Raw genomic sequence first — 21,386 nt, 5'->3', positions numbered from 1 at the left:
CCCAGTCCGCTAAAGACGTGGCACAACTTTGGCGGCGGTTTGGAGCATGCACGTTGACATAGCAATGGAATTCCTGCCGATTCCAGCAAATCTCTACCTTCCGAGCGTCTATTCTCGCATGCGGGTAGTGCGGCCATTCAAAGTAGGTGTCGCTTTCACCCGAACATCACAGCCAATTGACATTCTTTCGTTCTGTAGAAGAGAACATGTGCCTTAAGATCCTAAACCAGCAATTTCTCTTCCCCCGTGCATATTGCAATTTCTCGCATAGTACAGCGAAGCTGTATATAGTTACGGCGCGGCGGTCGTCAATCTCCGTCCATATACGCGCCGCGTCGACACGAACAAATTTTGATCTCCAGTTTCTCGCGAATGCTCTGTAGCTCTTAACCTCATGCAAGTATCTTGAAAAATATTGTACGTAGATTGGCCACTGAGATGAGTATATCATTTTGCCGAGTTTCAGTTACTTGTTTTTTTATTATTTAGTTCGCAGTGAAGTTGCAAACCTTAGAGAATTCCCGCCTGCTGTCGATACATGGCAGTCTACGGAGGGAGTACGATTAGGGAAAACGGCTGTAACTCTTGTTTTTTCAAAACTATCCCGAAAGAAACTATAAGTCAATGAGCCGCTAAGACGACGCTAACATACGCCGAGTTTCATCTACTTTTCATAATTATGCAGCGCACAATGATGTTGTAAATATTGCGGAATTGTCATCTGCTGTCAATATATGGGCTTCCACGGGAGGGAAACGGACATCTCCGCTGTTTTCCGCTGGAGTAATACTTTACTCCAAGTTTCATTCAGCTAATTAATCAGGAAGTATACTCAATCGCAAATTACAAAAAAAAAACATTCACTGTTTCGTGCCCTTCTTTCACAGCGCCCGGTCAACGCATATTGTCGCTCACGTCGAGACTCGTTTTAACGGCCACCGGCGTCCTATACACGCTGTTACCACCAGTGGGCGTTGTGTCAAGTTGTTATTTCATAGTCGTTTAGGCGACCTAATAATAATAAAAATATTAATAAAGAAAATATTATACTGTGTGTCCGTAAAGGTGTGCTGCATTTATCACCGGTCACAGGAAATCAACAAAATAAGATAGAAGTGTGAAATTTTCCCCAAATGAATGGAAATCTCTCCAAGTTTCGCACATGTTCAGTGCATTTCAATGCGCCTCAGTTTGTCGCTCTACACACATCTCAGCGATATTCATGTCCTTCCAACACACGATTAAGGACATCTGGTGTAACAGAGTGAATAAGGTCAGTGATTCTCTGTTTTCAATGATTAATGTCGTTGATACGTTCACTGAACACATGTTGCTTCACATATCCCCACAAGTAAAAGTCAAATGGCGTCAGACCCGGGGTCGTGGAGGCCATGGTTTGACAGGACCCCTACTTGTCCACCTCTGGGGTAATGCTCTATCCAGAAACTCACGAAAAATGCTGGTGTAGTGTGGAGGAGCGCCGTCAAGTTAAAACACGACTCCTTTTTTGAAATTGTGGCACTGAATATAATTCTAACACGTTATGATAGTCGTTTGGCGTCACAGTGGGCTCCGCAAAGAAAAAATGGGCCTATCCTTTTATCATGCGTCAGGCCACACCACACCTTCACCTTAGGAGTGTTATGCTCTTCAAGAAAAGACAGCTCTACAAGGACGCGGACTAAAAGAAGAACATGTACGACGGACACGCGCTAACTTCCAACTAAATGCTTATTTGAAGAAACAGGGGTTCTATAGATAGAAACACGAATAGTACCACCGTGACATCACGGCCTCTCTGTCGCATCACAAAAGCAAACTATTTTTCGGCAAGTGCCAGTGACGGGCAGCTAATGCACGTGCCCTCGGCCCTGTGCACGTGCCATGTAAAATGCTTCTAATATTAGATTGTATTGTCACGTCGTAGTGACAGTAAAGAACAACACAGTGTCGAAATTGTGAGTTATAAATGCAACTCTTTATAGGACGGACGTGTGCCTACGAAAACAGGTAACACTCAAGCACAAGGATAACGGCTAGCGGAGTCGGCAATCGTTGATAACCTGACCTGTGGGTCAAGCTCGCTGGCTTTTATGCATCACTCGCCGAACGCTCCAGTGTAATCGCTGGTGCCCGCGTGGCTCCCAGAAAGCACTACACAATGCGCATCGCGCACACAATCATATTTCGAAAACCTTTGGTGGCAACAGCCAACAAATAAATCTATCGATAACATTAAAAACTTTTGCTACGTGCAGGCGGGTCTTCCGTCGAGGGATAACATTTGACATTTCTTAGGCGGTAAAAAGCAGTGCCCAAAGAAAGGTACAGGAGTGAACAGGGCACGCGCGGTACTCTGGCGCCATCTTGTAGCGATCGTCGCAAAACATGTCTGCACGGCACTACGATTTTTTGCTTATGTTTTCGTCATGCAATCCTCCGGCGCTTTACGCCTCATCGTTCCTGGGAACCGTGTTCCTCCGCTTTCGTCTTCTCGTTCCTTTCTCTATCACCGCCTCTGTCCCCGCTGCGCTCCGCGTTCCTCTTTCATCCTTCGCTGTTGTACTCGTTCGCTCGGTAACGCTGACACTCACCGCAGGAACCGGCGCCTAAGAGCTGCGCGCTGATAAACGTGCGGCATTGTTACTCACGTATTGGTTGTGGCGCGGGTGCGCCTGCAGTGAGGTCCAGCGTACTGAGACGTGTGCATCGTTTGCGTAACGGTGACCGCTTTTAACCGGCTAACCACTGTTACAATGTTACCGCTCGAAGTAAGAAGCGCCTTCGTGTGCGGGATATTTCTCGTACGTCGTCACTTCTATAGCGAAAGAAGCTTTGTCCAATTAGATTGCATGTGCGAAACAAATTGTGGTGTACATTCTTGAGCATATGCGAGCACGAGCGATTACGCGCAAACGTACGATGCGTGACATATCAATATCCAGCGCGTCTTGTTCGAAGATCATATTTCGACGATCTAAGACTGGTCGCGCCCCTTTCGTTGCACTTTAAATGTCGCACGTTTTTTCTTGACACATCTTGCAAAATGAAGAGTTAGTTTTCGTTCGAGTGTTGCGACTATTTCTTTAAAGTCACTGTGCAGCATGAGATTGCATGTATATGAATTCAAATGAGGAGCCCCACGACCGCATAGAAATATTTTTGAGGCCTACAACTTTGAATTCTCATTGCAAGATAAAAAAACGCGCGTTCTCAATTCTGGCACAAAATTTGTGGCATATGACATGACGCACGTGAGAAGCGCCTCGAAGGGCTGAGTTGCACGGTACAAGCAGGTTTGGTTGCTGTTCGGGCATTCTAGGCGTGCGCATGGTCTAATGGCACATCACCGCGCTGGTGTGCTCAAAGAACCGGGCTCAAAAGCAACCATAGAAAGCATTTTTTAGAAGAGCCATGCGATGGCAGCTGAATAGCCAAACAACAATGTGGTCGAAGTAGGCTAACAATGCTAGTCACATTTTAAGCAGGAAGTGATTTTATGTACCGCCATCGGCTAGATTCAAGAGCCATTTATTCAACCCCAGTTCAAAAGCCATCGAACCAAATTCCATAGCCGTTATCCGGGCACTAGACGACAAGGGAGAGAGAGCAAAACGAGATGATTAGGGCAACCAGTCTAAACTTATGAAAATGCGGTCTCTGCCCCCCTCCCCCCTGCTATGCAGAAGACCGAATTGCATGCAGTGGTTACTGCCAAGAGAAATTACAAAAATGTTGCTTCCGTTGTCTTCCTATTCTTCGTTCACAATATAAATGAAGCTGTAACTTCTAGTACGCTGAAGTTTAATTTGTCATTTCCAATAGCGACGTTCAAAAGGCAGATACAGGGCATCATACACTTGCTTGTAATCGTTTGGCGCCACAAAAGCGTGCACTCCGCGTCGCAGGTCTTGCGCCGCCAAGAGAGACGGCGCCAGGCTGCGTCACCAATCCGGCAGCGTCGGGCGCAACGCGTATGATTGGCCGAGAGGAGACTAGCAATGGAGTTCAGTTCAAAATAGGTTCATTTTGGCTCAGTAAGCTTTCAGGCTTGCGTCGCATCGTGGCCGCATGCATTTCTGCATCGTTCTTTATTTGAATGAGGTCGCCATCGCAAATGCTTAAGCCGAGCAACGCAGCCCAATGAAAGCTGAAGTAGGAAGCGTTTTCAGGAAACCGATTGTTTAGCGAATTGTGCTCCAAAGCATGACTGCTCAACTGTGCCCGCAACGCCAGGATTATGCAGCCGCTCACGAAGGTGACTGCACAAACATGGACCGCGGCCACTTACCTAAGGGCGCACATTTGCAGCCGACCACTTCTACGCGACAAGAAGAAACAGTAGCGACAGACAATCAGCGCGCTCAACTGATGGAAGAAGAAAAGCGATTCAAGGCGGTGTCACCACGCCATATGGACGCAATTGTTTCCTCTCACTCTCTCTGACAGGAAACAATTGTGTCCATTCGGGCCAGTGCACACTATTGTGTGGTGCGGCGTGGTGCGGTGGAATGTGCCGTTGTGAACATGGAATATGCGAATTTTATTATTGTGGCCAGTATCATCTGCAACCAATCTGCTTTGCCGATAGCGTTTTCATGCTTGCATCCACTCTCGATTACAGGAAGGCCAGCATTTTTTACATTATATTTTAGAGCACCGAAATATAAGAGGTGATAAGAGTACAAAGTCTCAAGTTGTAGAGTAGTTTTGATGCAGGTTAGGTTGGAAACTTACTTGGCTGAAGACTTACGAAAGAATCGCCACATTCAACAGCTTGTACTCTAACAACAAGCTGCGGAATCAATACTTCGCCTTAGAAGACGCCGCCATAGCTTGGTATGAGAACCGATAATCGACCCTGACAAGATTGGACTTGTTCCACAGTGGCTTCTTCACGAGTGTCGTGCGCAAAGAAAGGGCTGAAGATCTGCTAGAAGCCCGAGTGCAACTTTCCAACGAGAGCATCGCAATCTTCACGGATGAGATGACTCGCCTGTTCACCACACGCTGACCTCTGACATGCCAGATCAGAAAAAAGTTCTCTTCTTGATGAGCAAGAGCTCTTCGTCAGATTGATACGCAACCCGCCCATCACTGTTGCTGAATTTGTTTCCGAAGCCACTACCATTCAGAAGACGCTCGATATGCGCATAAGGCATTATAACCACCGAAACCACACCGATTTTCAAGTACTCGGCACTGGCGGCATGCGATAAACCATCAGAGTGGTCGTTCGCGAGAAACTGCAGAAGCTGTTTCCAAGGTGGCAGCCTCAAGTGGTTTCAATCGCCGACATCTTCAAGGAAGGGGTCCAGCGATCACTTGGCATTACTGAAGTGCAAGCGCCGTCACCACAACTCCAGCCGGAAGCGATGAAATACGCCGCTGTAGCCCGCCGCCAGATTGCACCTCTGCGCCTGCTCCAGGGCCCCATGACACTACGATTGCTTCGCCAGACGCCGCCGCCACCGCCAGCTCGCACACCCGTCGTCCAGCGAAACTACTCAAGACCGACGTCTGGCGCGCTCCTCACCGCCGACCGCTCTGCTACCACTGCGAAGAAGCGAGTCACGACTGCAGCCAATGCCCATACCGGGAGATGGGCCTGCTAAGGGTCACCGTTAACGCGCCGCGATCCACAACTAGGCAAACGGCCTCACGGTATCGCCGACAACCTCGCTGCCATTCAGTGGAGCCCTCGACGAGCGTCCAGTTCGCCGTCACGAGGCCGCTACCTGTCACCCCACCGACGACCATACACTGGCCCCGCCTGGGGCCGGTCTGCGAGCCCATATCCGGAAAACTAAAAGCAGCAACCGATGGAGGTGCCGTTGCTGTTCGTCTAACTGAAGAAGATCATCCGCCGCCGACAAACACGCCGGAAGGACGATCTCAACGATATACGAACGAGACGGCGTCATCCCGACGAAACCTAGAAGCAAGGACTACGCCGACAAAAGAAGACCTGACTACGCGAAGCTCGAGCCACACTCCAATACGACGCAGCCGTGATCTGACGCAGAGACCTAACTTGAACGCAAGAAAAAGAACCAGCGACCTTGACGAGCTTCTCAATGGCCACGCAGTCACCGCCTTAATGGACACGGGAGTCGACTACTCCGTCATGAAGGGGCCCCTTGCTACCCAGTGGAAGGAAATTAAGGCTGCATAGGAAGGGCCTCAAATCAGGACAGTTGAAGGACACCTAATAACACCGACTGGAATCTGCCCAGCAACAATTACTGTTCATGACCGGACTTACCCTGCCACCTTCGTTATCCTCCAACAGTGTTCACGAGACGTCATTCTCGGTATGGATTTCATAAACCATAACGGCGCAATCATCGACCTAAAGTCGAAGTCGATAACGCCGTCGGAAGATCAAGCGATAACGTCCGAGTGCTCTCGTAGTCACCACACCTTCAGTGTGCTAGAAGATCAAGTCAGCATCCCGCCCCGCTCCATCATTGTGATTTCCGCCGTCATCGAAATACTTGTAGACGTCTACTGCTCGACACTGAAATTTGCGTCGCAAGAGGGATCGCACTACTGCACGGATAATAATAATAATAATATTTGGGGTTTTACGTGCCAAAACCACTTTCTGATTATGAGGCACGCCGTAGTGGAGGACTCCGGAAATTTTGACCACCTGGGGTTCTTTAACGTGCACCTAAATCTAAGCACACGGGTGTTTTCGCATTTCGCCCCCATCGAAATGCGGCCGCCGTGGCCGGGATTTGATCCCGCGACCTACTGCACGGAGGAAAAGCAAAAGCGTTGTTGACAAACATCAGCCAGGAGTTCGAGCACATCAACAAGGGCACGACCATCCCATATATCGGGTAAATTGTGGAAACCAGCAATGCGTTTGTCCTCTCAGATACTGCGGCATCTACCTCCATGACCGTTGTTCCCGAATCAGACTTCGACATAAATCCAGGTCTCCCTATTAATAAGCAGGAACAGGTCAAAGGTCTTCTCCAACGACACAAAGACTGCTTTTCGACGTCATCGAGGATTCGACAAACACCAGTTGCAATTCATCGCATAATAACCAAAGAGTGTGCTCGCCAGAGCCCTTACCGAACTTCGACTCGAGAACGTGAAGCTATAAGGCAAAAAGCTGAGAAAATGCTGCGCAGCGACGTCCTCAAGCCGTGGAAAAGCAAGTGGGTATCTCCTGTAGTATTGGTAGAGAAAAAGGGCGGAAACCTACGTTTCTGCGTCGATTATAGCCGATTGAACAAGATTACGAAGAAACACATACCCCATTTCACGGACAGAGGGCGTATTGGATCAGATCTGCAACACAAAATACTTCTCGTCGATGGATGTCACGAGTGGCTATTGCGGAAATAGAAGTCGACGAGCGTCATCGCGAAAGGACTGCCTTCATCGTGCCAGACGGCCGCTCTTTTATGGTCATGCTATTCGGACTGTGCTCGGCACCTGCAATGTTGCAGCGCGTGATGCACACGGTGCTAGCAGGGTTGAAGTGGCAGACCAGCCTCGTCCACTTGGATGACGTGGTCATTTTTTTTCTGCAAGTTTCGACGAGCAACTGAGACGCCTTAAAACAGCACTGAAGACAATCATGTTTCCCTGACTCACTTTGAAACTGGAAAAGTGTGACTTTGCGTACGAGGAGCTGCTTTTCCTAGGTCACGTCATCAGCAGGTCTGGAGTATGCAATGACCCGCAGAAGACAGTTATCACCGCAAAGTGCCAGCAGCCGGTCGACAAGGAGGCAATGCGCAGATTCCTTAGCATGTGCGCCTACTACAGGCGCTTTGTCAAGGACTTTTCACGCAATCCTGCGCCACTGACACATCTAACTAAATGTAATGTCGAGTTGAAGTGGGAAACCCCGCAGGTCAACGCATTTCAAGAACTCAAACGATGCATGCAGTCGCTACCGGTACTTGCGCACTTCGACTAAGACGGTGTCACGCAAATCCACACTGACGCCAGTAGCCTAGCTTTCGGTGCCGTACTAGTCTATTGCAAAGACTTACTTGAACGGGCGACGGCTTACGCTAGCCCGTCGCTGTCAAAAACGGAAGGTAATTACAACGGAAACGGAATGCCTTGCCATGATACGGTCTACAGCAATAGTTCCCCTTACCTATATGGCAGACCATTCAGAGTCGTAAGCGACCATCACGCCTTTTGTTGGCTAGCGACCTTAAATGACCCTTCAGGACGCCTGGCGCGGTGTAGCCTCAGACTGCAAGAATATGACATCAGTGTAATTTACAAGTCCGGTCGAAAACAATCCGATGCCGACTGCCTGTATCGCGCTCCTCTGGACTCGCCTCCCAAAGATGACTGATATGAATAACACGTCGGGAGTGACAGGCGTTCAGGCAGGCTTCCCCACGTTGACAAGATTGCCCTCTTCTCCGAATCGACGACACGCTTTTCCCCGAGCTGACACAAAAGGATACAAGACAAACCAAAAAGGCGAAACGGCGACCGCTCCATTCTCTGAGCTAACACAAAAGGTTGCAAGGTAAACCAAAAGGCACGAAGGCGCCACCCCTCCCTCTATCCACAAGCTAACACAAAAGGATGGACGGCGAAAAGCACTGCTATTCCACAGGATCCGGAAGACGATGGCAACGACGACAGGACTGCGATACAAGGCCGTGCGGGCCAAGGTGTTGGGAAGACCGCTTGAGATTTAGAGGAGAGTCACATCCATCTACCAATGTAGTGAATACAATCTTTTCCACTCCTTTTCATGCTTGCTGCGCCCGACTTCGCCGTCGTTTCCTGATTCCTGCGGTGAAGACCCACCTTACCTGGTCGAGATTATATCAGCTGGTAGGCAGCACTCAGATACTCCACCCTTCATCCTGACTTCAGCAGAATGGTGAGCGCTTGACCTTCTTTGAGAATTTGGCAAGTTTTAGCTCGTGTGTTTTCTAAAAGTGCAAATTAGTTTCTGTATGTGCAGACTATTGTTGAAAGCTTCCTCACGTCATGGCAAAATAAGAAATTCCTCGTTCGGCAGTAGCCATGGGATTTAAGCAAATGAAAAAATCCAGAATTGTTATTACTATGTGAAGAGCTGGGAATTGAGGTCGGGAAAAGTCAGAGAAAGCCGTAGCTTATTGAGGTGATTGAGAAGTGCGGGGCTCTTGAAGAAGAACTTTCAGACGCATGGAAAGAGATCGAAAACTGAGCTGAGAAAGCTGACCATAAAGCTGCAGAGGACAGCCGAGAGCACCAAAGGAAAGGCATAAAGACTAACAAAACGCATCAGAGGAAAGGGAAAGAGCTGCAGAGGAAAGTCAAAGAGATGATGAAAGGGAAACTGCAGAAAGGGATGAAAGAGAGCAGCAGAGAGCTGCAGAAAGACAGGAACAAGTGCATAATAAAGCTGCAGAAAGAGAGGAATGAGAGCAGCAGAGAGCTGCAGAAGAAAGAGAGAGAGCTCACGAACTAAAGCTAAAGGAACTAGACGTACAGCGGAATCTAGCCATGCAATCTGCAAATAACATAACGTTGAGTGAGTCTGCTTAGAGCAGTTCTGCGGGTTCTTGAGCGACGAGATGCGCCTGTGGATTCAAGATAGGTCGGGCGAAAAGGACTTGGAACGTGCTGCAGTGTTAGCAGATGAATTCGCGGTACGTCACGAACCCCAGAAAACGCGGGTCAAGCCATTCACTAAATTGAGTAAAGAATAAACCAGGCGCCCTTTCCACAACGAGAAAGTTGGAGGTGGGAGCAAAGACGGGCCGACCGATATTTCAGGAGAGAATACCACCGCAGTATAAGACGAAGGAAAAACACAAAAAGTGTTTGAGGCTGGAGAATCAATCGTCTGTTTCCATTGCCAGGAGCCTGGACACCTGTCGATCGGCTGTAGGAAGCCTAGAATTGCTTTTTTTTTCTTTCGTGAAGGACGGCGATGACAACTTGGTCCTCTTAGAACCCTACCTTCGCGACCTAACAATGAATAGAATGCCGTGTAAAGTACTTAAGGACTCAGCTGCGACAATGGACACTGTCCACCCTGTCTTTGTGAAGCCTGAGGATTTCACCAGGGAATATGCGTGGATCCGGGAGGTAGCCAAGAAGAATGGTATTTGTGTGCCCGTATCAGCGTAAAGATTGAAGGGCCGTTTGGATTATGCAGCAGTATCGCAAAATCTGTCAAAACACTATCAGTACTTATTTTCAAATCACTCGGAAATGATGATAAAGAAAAAGGGGCCGAGTTTCGGCGACCCTACGGTCTAAGCTCTCACGCATTCCAAGGCTCGAGAGATCGCGGCAGAGAAAATCACGGCAACGAAGACAAATATATGCCTAATGACATAGACGCTCAAGAAGCACAGCCCCTATCTAGTGAAATCAGTGAAAAAGGCGCTAGCAAGGAGACATCCGGGTCAGTAGGAAAATACCGCAGCGAGGGCTAGCCGACGAATGAGAGACTAATTTGGCACTTAGACATTGGAAAGCTATTCAGACTCACTGAAAGTGGTTGAACGAATCGCGACGGAAGAAGGGAGTGATTTCGTCGCCAAAGTAGAAACAAGGACTATCCCGCAGGACGTTCCTTGGGGAGACGAGACACGTTTAAACACTACCAAAAGGTTCAAGGAGGTGCTGAAAAACTCTCTCGTAACTCCGCACTTGGGCGACTTTCCAGAATCCTCAGAAGGAGATCAGAATGTCATTGCGATCTAACAGGGCAGGAACCCAACGCTCGGGAACTTCAGAGCCGCATTAGGCGACCGCCTGGTATGGGGAAAATTAGTTAAACAGCGCAAGAACAAGCGAGCCAAGTATTCGACTCAGCAACGAATAAGAAAGTCGACACACGGCAGCTAGTAAGACAAGTGTACAGGCCATCACACAGAACTTCAAACGGCTTGTTGTGGCAGGTGAGAAAACGAAAACGTCACGCAACAACAAATCAGAACGCGTCTCCGCGAGTAGGGGTGTGGCTGAAAGGTTCAACCGGGCGGATATATGCGTGCGCAAACAGGACCAGTGAGACTGTCATTGCACAAGAATGCGCCGCGAGAGTGAGTGAAAAAGGAGGCTGGTAATTCCTGCCGCTTTACGGCCTCGTTTTCGGGTACGAAAAGGCAAGGCGCGGGCACGCAAAGTGGCAGACGACGACAGAGGGCAGCGTATATCTGGCGCTCTTTGATGCCTTCGGCGACGCCCGAAAGCTTTTAGACAACGATCCAATGAAGTTCGCAATAATCGTTCATAATTGTCAACTTAGGCGCATCGATAAGTTTGTGGTTTCCTTTAAAGGTCCCCTTTGCTTCTTTGCTTTTCTTCGAAAGCTTTCTGGTTTGTCCATTTTGAATTTGTGATTAACGCTATTGCTACGTAGTCTCTCAACAAACATGGCTTTCATGACAAACATACGCCGAAAAGCACTACTACTCCACAGGCTCCGGAAGAAGAGGGCGACGACGACAGGACCGCCAGTGGTTATTTAAGACCGTGCGGGCCCATGTGTTAAAAATACCGCTCGAGACTAAGGTGAGAGCCGCATCTATGTACCAATGAAGTGAATACAATCCTTTGCACTCTCTTTCATCCTCGCTGTGCCCGCCTTTGTCGTCTTGTCTTGATTCCTGCGCTGAAGACCGACCTCACACGGTCTAGATTATATGATGACCAAGACGACGACGCTTTTATTGCAACAATAAGCACAGACAACTTTACCGAGCAGCAGCCAGCGGACCCCGAGCTAAGAAGCCTTTCTGAGTACTTGGAAGGCAAGACTGACTTTGTCCGGAGGATATTTAGGCATAGATTGTTTTCGTTCTTCTTGCAAAATGACGTCCTGGTGAAGAAGAACTTCTCCCAAGCCTGTGCAAACTTCCTCCTCGTTGCGACTGGAGCACTCCGTTCAGAAGCCATGCACGCCTTGCATGACGATCACACAGCCCGGCACCTCGGGTTTTCCGTTACACTTTCCAGAATACAATAGAAGTATTACTGACCGCGCCTGACCGCCGACGTCGCCCATCACGTCAAGGCTTGCCGTGACTGCCAACGAGGCAAAGCACCGCCTACGAGGCCAGCGCGATTACTACAGCCGATCGAGCCACCTTGCCGACAATTTCAACAAATCGGGATGTATTTGTTGGGAACTATTGCGATGTGAACATTTGAAAACAAGTAGATTGTCATGGCGACGGTCTACCTCCCCCGCTTCGCTGAAACGAAAGCTATGCGGAAAGGTAGTGCAGCGTAAGGAGAGAGAGAGAGAGAGAGAGAGAGAGAGAGGAAAGGGGAAAGGCAGGGAGGTTAACCAGAGAAAAAGATCCGGTTGGCTACCCTACACTGGGGAGAGAGGGGAGGGGGAGGTAAAGTGGTAACAAAGTAGAGATAAGGAAAGGAAGGAGCCTAGACACACAGTCACCATCGGTCACTGGCACCGAATACTGTCATCGCACAGCACAGTGACACTTGCCACACTATCAACATTTGTTCAGGCTACAGCCGCCTGTCCAATCCTGTCGCCCTCAAAAACCGCAACAGTGCCCTCGTCGCCCTCTGCTGCGATGGCTTGTGATGGCGGTATTGTAAAATAAGTTCCTCTGTGAGAGGTCTTTGGTCAAAGCGCGCTATCGCGGTTGCGAGTGATTGTCTCTGTAAATTATATCGAGGACAGTCACAAAGAAGGTGTTGAAAAGTCTCCTCGTTACCACAGTCCTCACACGTGGCGTCGTCGGCCCATCCAATTCGGTAAGCGAAAGACTTGGTGAAAGCCACCCCTAGCCATAGTCGACAAAGCAGGGTAGCTTCGCGACGGCAGAGTCGAGCTGGAATACAAAGGCGTAGAGAGTAGTCAAGATTGTGGAGTCGGTAGTCGTGAAAACTACCAGCGTTCCACAAGGAGAACGTGATGTCACGGCTGATCATTCGAAGTTTTCGAGCGGCATCTGTCCTTGATAACGGTATCGGCTCCTCTTCGTCCCCTTGAAGAGCCGACCGAGCAGCGTTGTCAGCGTGTTCATTCCCTATGACTCCGCAGTGACTTGGAAGCCACTGAAATGTCATGTGGTGTCCTTTCTCAGTTAAGGTATGAATGAGTTCTCTAATCTCAAATACCAGTTGTTCGTGTGGTCCGCGCTGCAGGGCCGATAGCAAAGATTGCAGTGCAGCCTTCGAGTCACTGAATATTGACCACCTTCGAGGTTGCTCTTGGCTGACGAGACGAAGTGCAGCGCGAAGGGCTGCAAGTTCCGCGGCCATCGGTGTCGTTGGGTGACATGTCTTGAAACTGATGGTGGTGGCTTTCGCTGGGAAGACCACGGCTCCAGAGGAACACTGGAGAGTTGCCGATCCATCAGTATAAATATGTACGTGTTCGGCGTACTTCTCGTGCAAAAGGAGCAGAGTTAGTTGTTTAAGAGCAGGTGATGACAGCTCAGATTTTTTCCTGATGCCTGGTACCGTGAGGTGCACTGCGGGTCGAGCCAAACACCATGGAGGAATCGATGGCTTAGTTGCGGGGGTGAAGCCTGACGGGAGGCAGGTGGAATACTCCGAAATCGTAGTACAAAATGCTGCCTGCGGCCTTTCTGACGGTAGTGTTGCCAGATGGTGGGAACAGGCACGGGCAACGTGCCTAATGTGCACTCTAAACACTTCTACCGCAATGTGTGTTTGTATAGGTTGGTCCCGAGCAATCGCTATAGTCGCTGCTATCGATGTGCATTTTGGCAAACCAAGACAAACCCTGAGAGCCCGAGCTTGAATAGCCTGTAGAGCACGGAGATTTGTCTGGCAGGTGTTGGTCAGTACGGGCAAACTGTATCTCAAGAAGCCCAGAAAAAGAGCCCTGTACAATTCCAACATTGCATGCACTGACATTCCCCAAGTCTTTCGTGCCAGAAACTTGAAAAGTTGGGAGATTGCTGTCAGACGCTTCTTCAAGTAGGTCACGTGGGGGCTCCATGAGAGATCTCTATCAATGATTATGCCAAGAAATTTGTGAGTCTTCTCATAAGAAATTAACTGGCCATTTATTGATATGGCGTAGGGTGTCATTGGTTTGCGAGTGAACGCCATCAGTGCACATTTGTCTGACGAGATTTCAAGACCTTGGTTGCGGAGGTATATAGCTATTAGAGTAGCAGCTTTTTGAAGTCTTGCACGTATCTGAGGACGTGTCACACCTGAGGTCCATATACATATGTCGTCGGCGTACATTGATATCTTGATCGCTGCGGGCAGATGATCAACGAGACCAATGAGTGTGAGGTTGAATAGGGTAGGGCTTAGTACACCGCCTTGAGGAACACCTCAGTACGTGTAGTGTAGTGCGGTTTTACCATCACCGGTACAGACAAAGAAAGATCTCATAAAAAGGTAATGAGAGATCCATTGGAAAACTCGACCACCTAGACCAACCATCTCAAGAGCATCGAGGATAGCCTCGTGAGATACGTTATCGTATGCCCCCTTGACATCCAAGAACAAAGCTGCACATAATCTTTTGCGTGACTTTTGAAGCTGGACGTACGTAGCGAGATCAACAACACTGTCTACTGAAGAGCGATCTCGACGAAAACCAGCCATGCAATTCGGTAACATGTTGTAGTGCTCCAGGTACCACTCCAAGCGGGCAAGGATCATCTTTTCCATTATCTTTCCCACACAGCTGGCCAGCGCTATTGGGCGGTATGAGGTGGGTTCAAGTGGGGACTTGCCTTGCTTCAGGAGAGGGACCAAGCGGCTTATCTTCCATTCTTCGGGAACCATGCCATCCTGCCAAGATAAGTTGTAGAGATGTAACAGTTCTCTCCGTGCGCCATCACTCAGGTTGTTCAAGGCGCGGTAGGATATTCCATCTGGTCCCGCGGATGAAGAACGCCTGCATAGAGCAAGAGCCGCTTGTAGTTCCTCCATTATGAAAGGAAGATCCATGCGGCCGTCACGTGAAACAGGGATGCGACTGGGGGCTCGAAAGCCTGGACCGGTTGCTTGGCCAGCGATCCTTGCACAAAAGTCTTCTGCAACATCAGCGTCTAGCCGCCCCTGGAAGAGCGCCAGCGCTTTGAATGGGAAGCGTTGTTCAGGGAAGGAACGTAGACCACGTATGGTTCTCCAGATGTGGGAAAGTGGCTTTCGGGGGTCTAGTGACTGGCAAAATCTTGCCCAACGTCGAGATGCCAATCTATCCATGCGACGTTGAAGTTTCTTTTGTAGTCGTCTGGCTGTCCTAAGGTCTTCGATGGATTTTGTACGCCGGTAACGCCGCTCCGCACGACGACGGAGTGCACGAAGTCGCTCCAACTCTATATCCAATTCCGTGTGCTTCGACGAAACCGTGACCGTGCGCGCGGCGTGTAGCATTGCAGACTTGATTGCTTCCTCTAATCCAGAGGACAAGCCCTCTCGACAAGCATCCTCCATGGTGGAAGTAAAAGTGGTCCAGTCAATTAATCGAATGGTGTTCCGTGGGGTGGGACTGGACATTCCTTTGATGACAAGGTATGTGGGAATATGATCACTCCCGTGTGTCTCGATATCCGAAAACCATTTAACATATCTTGTGAAACTGCTGGAGACGAAAGCTAGGTCAAGACAGCTGCCATAATTCACGCCTCGTATAAACGTTGGGCTGCCGTCATTCAGGAGTGAAAGGCCGTGGTTACAGGCGAAGTTTGCAAGTCTTTGCCCTCTTGCATTTGTTCTTGCGCTTCCCCACGCTATATGGTGCGCATTAAAATCTCCGATGATGACATATGGGGCAGGGCACACAGACAAGATGTTCGTTAATCGTTTGGGATCAAAAACACTTGAAGGCGATACATAAACGCCAACAAGTGTAAACATGAGTTTGCCCTTTTTGATTGTTAGGCAAACGTATTGATTTTTATCATGAGGCGGAATCGGCTGGCGAACATATGTCAGTTCTTGACGAAGAAAAACGATGACTTTGCTGCATGCATGAGTTCTTGCGGATATAACAGCTTCGTATCCCGATAATCTGACTGGTTTTGACACATTAGGCTCACATATGACAATGACTGGGAACAAATGAGTATATATATACTGACGAAAATCCGAAAGGCGTGATTTTAGTCCTCTTGCGTTCCATTGTATGATTGACGCTGCCTTGACTTCCTCTCGAAACGATGGGCGATGGCTGGCCATGTCTCTATTCGAGGCACTCAAGCACTGGGTTTAAGGCGTCCAGTACTTTCAGTGCATTTTGAGCAGACGTAGTTCCAAGGTTCGACAGAATCACTCGAATGGCATCTATGAGGGGACGCAGCATTGAAAGGACTTGACGATCTGCTTTAGGCGTGGCATCAGCAGCAGGAGCACGCTCCCGAGCGGGCTTGACAATCTGTAGTTCTGTGGGAGATTGCTGGCTTGGAAGCGCAGGCCATTCTTCTTGAGACAAATTCCTTTCAGGCGACTTCCTTGTGCTGTTGAGCCCCTTTTTGGCCTGATTGGAGAAAGTGGGTGCTACAATGGAAGCGGCCCTCTCCTTTCGCGGCTCTGCCTTTTTTGAGGCGGTTCGGTGACGCCGACGCCGACGCCGGATCGTTGCAGCAGCCTCCTTGTGTGTTGAATTGTCCCGAACCATTTGCTTGAGAACAGCGACCTCTTTCTTGATGCGAGGGCAGTCCCTAGACGAGGCAGCATGGGAACCATTACAGTTGCCGCACTTTAGGACAGTAGCCCGGCACGTCTCCTCCGCATGAGGTTCAGCACAACGGGGACATAGTATCGAGTTTGGGCAGACACCCTTGACATGTCCAAGCCTGAAGCACTGATGGCATTGAAGAGGCTTTGGTATGAAGGGCCGAACAGGGTGTCGGAAGTGACCGACTTTGACGTGTGTTGGTAAGCAATCTCCTTTGAAGATCAGTTTGACGCAGCGCGATGTTCCAAGGCGGCTCACACGCGTGATGACAACACCCTCACTTGCTGGTTTGACGAGGATAGGCAAGTCCGCGTTGGGAATGGCGACATCGATGTCATAAATGACACCTGCTGTGGATGCGTCATCCATCGGGATATATGAACGCACTTTGATGCGCCCTAGCACCGAGATTTGCTTCAGTTTTTCGAGCGCACTCCCGTTGGTAACATCGATTGCGAGGACATTTTTGCGTGCATTTATCCGAATATCCTTAATTTCATTCGGCACGACCCCTTCCAAGAAAACAGATAGTTCTTGCCTGTTTAGCAGTCGGAGGTTGTTTGAGGGCTCTTCGGGTACGAACACGATGGCGTGAGGCCAGCGTTCAGGCCGGGACTTCAACGTCGCCGTGCTCGCTTGCGTTGATGGGTTCGCGTTGACAGTCCTCCTTTTGGCCCTCTTTCTGCGGACAGTGATGAAGCTATCATCCGATGAGTCTTCATCCGACATCGAGTATAGCTCAGTGTCTTCGGTGTCACTGAGCACGCTTCCTCTCTTCCTCGTGAGGGACGGCCTTGATGACCGCTGGCCAGGAGGGCCTCTGGAAGGCTCCGCGTCCATGGCCACAAAACCGGGAGCCGAGGCACCAGGAAATTCCGAAGAATTCGTCGAAAACCAGAGAACACAGATAGAAGCGTTCTAAGAAGAAGGCACTTCGTCGTCGTCTCAGCGTAAGGGGAAAATTCTTCGTTGAGAACATCCTGCTGTGACATGTGGCCGTAGAAGTCGTCATCACTGACAGAGGAACGGCCTTTACAATGGAGCTCACCCAAACCATTCTTCAATACAGCCAGACAAGCCACAGGAGGACAACTGTCTACCACCCGCAGACGAACGGTCGGCATTGAACACAAGACCGGGTATGCTGGTTTGCGGAAGGAACCCGACGCCGACTCTCGACGCTATGCTGCAGTACGTCACCGACGAAGAAACTGTCGACGTCACCGTCTATCTCTAGCGCGCCAAGGACGCGTGACAGCTCGCCCACCTTCGCATCAATAACCAGCAGAGAACCGGCAGCCGACAATATATTCTTCAACGAGGCTTCGTGGAATACCAGCCCGCCGACTGCGTTTCGGTTTGGACCCGGATACGCCGAGGACTCAGTGAGACACTATTGCGGCGCTCTTTCGGACCCTACAGGATCATCCGACCTATTAGCGCATTGGACTGTGAGGTCGTGCGAGACGGCATTTCGCAATCACAGTGGCGCCGTGCCGATCAGAAGTGGTCCATGTGGTGCGTCTTAAGCCCTTTTACGCACGATGACGAATTTCGTTATTTTGTTGTTTTGTTACTCCGGGTGTATTTGTTTAATAATTTCGAAACTTTGTTTGCAGCATCGGGACGATGATTTGTAAGAGGGGGGTATTAACACGTGTACTCGTTTATCTTTATCGTGTGACCAAGTGTCACGGCCTAACAAATGTTATCGCACAGCACAGGACGCGCCTGCATGTATCAGATGTTTCTCAAATATCATCAATGGTTCTGCCCGCTGTCTGTTATCACCGAACCTTGAGTAATCTGATTTCATGTATGCGCGACAAGAATGGCGTAGAACTATCTGGAAGACACGCGGGCACCAGCGAATACTCTGGAACCTTCGCTGGAGGGCGTGTAAAAGCCGACGCGCTTGACCTGCAGATCAGATTTCGATGATCGCCGACTATGTTCGCTGCTGTCGTTGTGCATTAAATGTAGCCTGTTTTTTGTCGGCACAGGTTCACCCAATAAACGTTAGTTTCGTCATTCAAAGTATTTATACTGTGTTCTTTACCGTCACAACTTCGTGACAATATCCTCTGTTATTGTCCTTGGTGCAGCTCACAGAGACAGTCGCTCGTGATGGCGTTGACACGCCTCGAGGACCAAGCTCTTTCTGAGCAGGCATTTTTGGAGTGGCGACTGATGTGGTCTTCCCAGAAGACGGCGACGAATATGCTACTGAAGTTCCTCTGGTCAAGCGACCTGTTTGAATGACCGTGACGCTACCGCGTGCTTTTATGTGTGTGTTCTTTTTTCTGTCTCTCTATATGGGTGGGCATCTTTTTGTTACCTTTTTATCTCCTCTTATCCCTTGCCCAGTGCAGAGTAGCAAACTTGATATCTATCTTCAAGTTAGCCTACCTGCCTTTTGCATCATATTTAATTCTCTTTCTCTCTTCCTAGGGATCCCAAAATTTGCAGCTATCGAACCTAATTCTTGAGGCAATACAACCTGCGCAGTCATCTACGAGCTAGTATAACAGAATTTCGTGGTATGGGGCTTATAGTAAGTAAAATTAGGTACTGCCACCTATGTCTCTTTTGTTGTTAAAGACAGAGGACGGCAGTTTCGCCTCACAGAAAAGCGGATTTTCGCACATGCTGATGGAAGTTTAGGGGATTATGCTGGCGCACATCGCGAAATGTGATTAGACATGTTATTTGCGACACAGTGGTTGTGTCTCTAAAGGCTTGCCGTATGCAGTGTCCTAATATAAAGATGACCACCACAAGAAATCATTTTGCAAACGCGTATGATAAAAGTCCAAGAAAATATGAAATTCTTGTGGTCACTGAACAGATTGAATTGATGAAAGAAAAATTAAAAATTATGGCGTTGTGCGTGCCAACTCTACGATGTGATTGGGAGGCACGCCGGGAATTCTCACCAGCTGCGGTTCTTTAAGGTACACCTAAGTCTAAGTACACGGGTGTTTTCGCATTCCACCCCCTTTGAAATATGGCCGCCGCGTCCGGGATTTGATCCCATGAACTCATGCTTAGGAGCCCAACACCATAGTCACTAAGCAACCACGGTGGGTGATTAAAAAGAAAGAAACGTAAAGCTCGTTCATAGGTGATATGAGTTCATGTCATACAACTCATGATGCCTTATATATTAGTTTTTTTTCTGACCGTAATGACTTCTTGGCAAACTCTCGTCGATCACCTGGCAACACACTCACTACATGAAACAATTATTCAGTAGCCAGTGGCTTAAGGCAACAGAACCTCGAAAGGGAACACCAGATGCCCATTTAGGGGCCTTAAATTTTTCTATGCTAAAGCAAACATCCATTGACAGAATGCCTCAAAACAAGAATTACGGTACTTGGCAAATAACAGTGACTGGTTTTATGATGTTATTTATTAGTGTCGCTGTTTCTCCAGGTATCCAGTGTAGTTTTCATAATGTCGCTGTGTAAACTTAAGTGATAAAAAAAGATGACAAGCTTAAAGTGTCAATACGCTATGAATTTGCAAAGACTGCGATTTCTTTACATACTGTACTTTGCGCTACGTGGAGTGAATTCCTCAGAAAAGCAAACAAATGGAACAACGGCGTATGCGTGCAGACTCGTTAAAACAAGCATGCATTGCTAAAATGGACGACGCACGCTTGCGCTATGTCCTCAAGGTCACTTGTACCGACAGCTTTCATCATCAACATTTTTGTTTCGGGACGCACTAATACTGACATTTCATAGAAATGCCAGTGTAGCACAGTTTCTAGGCACGATTACCGACGTCGCTTTAGGATCAGCTCAAATTTCCTGTTTAGCAGCAAAATGACTCAACAGTTGCCCGAAGCATAGCAGCTTTTAACAATGAAATAATTTATAACGATGCCCAGTTACGCGAAGTAATTTGTACGCAAAATCAGAAGTCACTTGCCTTTCCCAAAGGACAAAGCCATCGTCGACCAGCGTCGGCAAGACGGACTGAGGATTGATCTGGAGAATGAGAGAAAAACTAGTGGCTTATCACTACATTTAAATGCATTAAACGTATGCGCTGAAAGCAGTACGAACGTGCCGTCACGACTGGGTGCTTATAGCACCGGGCATGTGCGCATGTAGCTTGAACCAAAAGGCGCTTGATCCAAAAAGCGGCCATGCCTTTTGATTTGGGTGCACTTCAAAGCAGCCGCACGTATTCAATACAAATGTGGAGCCTTATGGCTCAACTATGACACCCTATTTTCCCAATTGTAGCTTTTATGCCACAAGGCTAATCAGTAAACAAGCTAAATGACGAACTCATTGAGGTGCAACTTGCATTTGACTGTAATACTGTTATGTTCATGCGCGTATAGGACTGTGCTGTGGATTTCTGACCGTATGAAGTGATTTCTTTTCATTTTCCTACATAATATTATAGTTGTTTCCGCTTTGCGAAAAGGAGTAGCCATCACCATTATAAGGTGGCTACGTCTCTTTCTTTTATTTTCATTTCAATAAAAAAGGAGTCATTTAATCCGTTAAGAGCACGTAGTGAAGATCAGTGTTACCGGCTTTGCCTCCTTCATTTAAATTAACATTTTGAAGTAATTGTTCCAAAGAAATTACAAGCTTTGCCACAAGCTAACTGGTGCGTTTTCTCAGTCAAAATGCAATAACATCTGCAGTTGGCGCCTTCATTTAGCTAGTGCTAATGCCAAAATAGTGTGCAGCTGATCTTAGAGCAA

At 48.6% G+C, this 21,386-nt stretch overlaps 1 protein-coding gene across 1 annotated transcript in view; it reads right to left on the bottom strand.

Annotated features, from left to right (window-relative positions):
- Positions 1-21,386, bottom strand: part of LOC142574966 (glutathione S-transferase 1-like) — a 91,621-nt gene that overhangs the window by 50,863 nt on the left and 19,372 nt on the right. The window contains exon 3 of the mRNA XM_075683944.1: positions 20,594-20,652. Coding sequence (XP_075540059.1) covers positions 20,594-20,652 — 59 coding nt within the window. The remainder of the gene's footprint in view (positions 1-20,593; positions 20,653-21,386) is intronic.

The sequence above is a fragment of the Dermacentor variabilis genome, chromosome 3, assembly GCF_050947875.1.
Source record: "Dermacentor variabilis isolate Ectoservices chromosome 3, ASM5094787v1, whole genome shotgun sequence".
In the NCBI taxonomy this organism is placed as follows: Eukaryota; Metazoa; Arthropoda; class Arachnida; order Ixodida; family Ixodidae; genus Dermacentor; species Dermacentor variabilis.
This window is presented reverse-complemented; position numbering and strand designations above follow the sequence as displayed.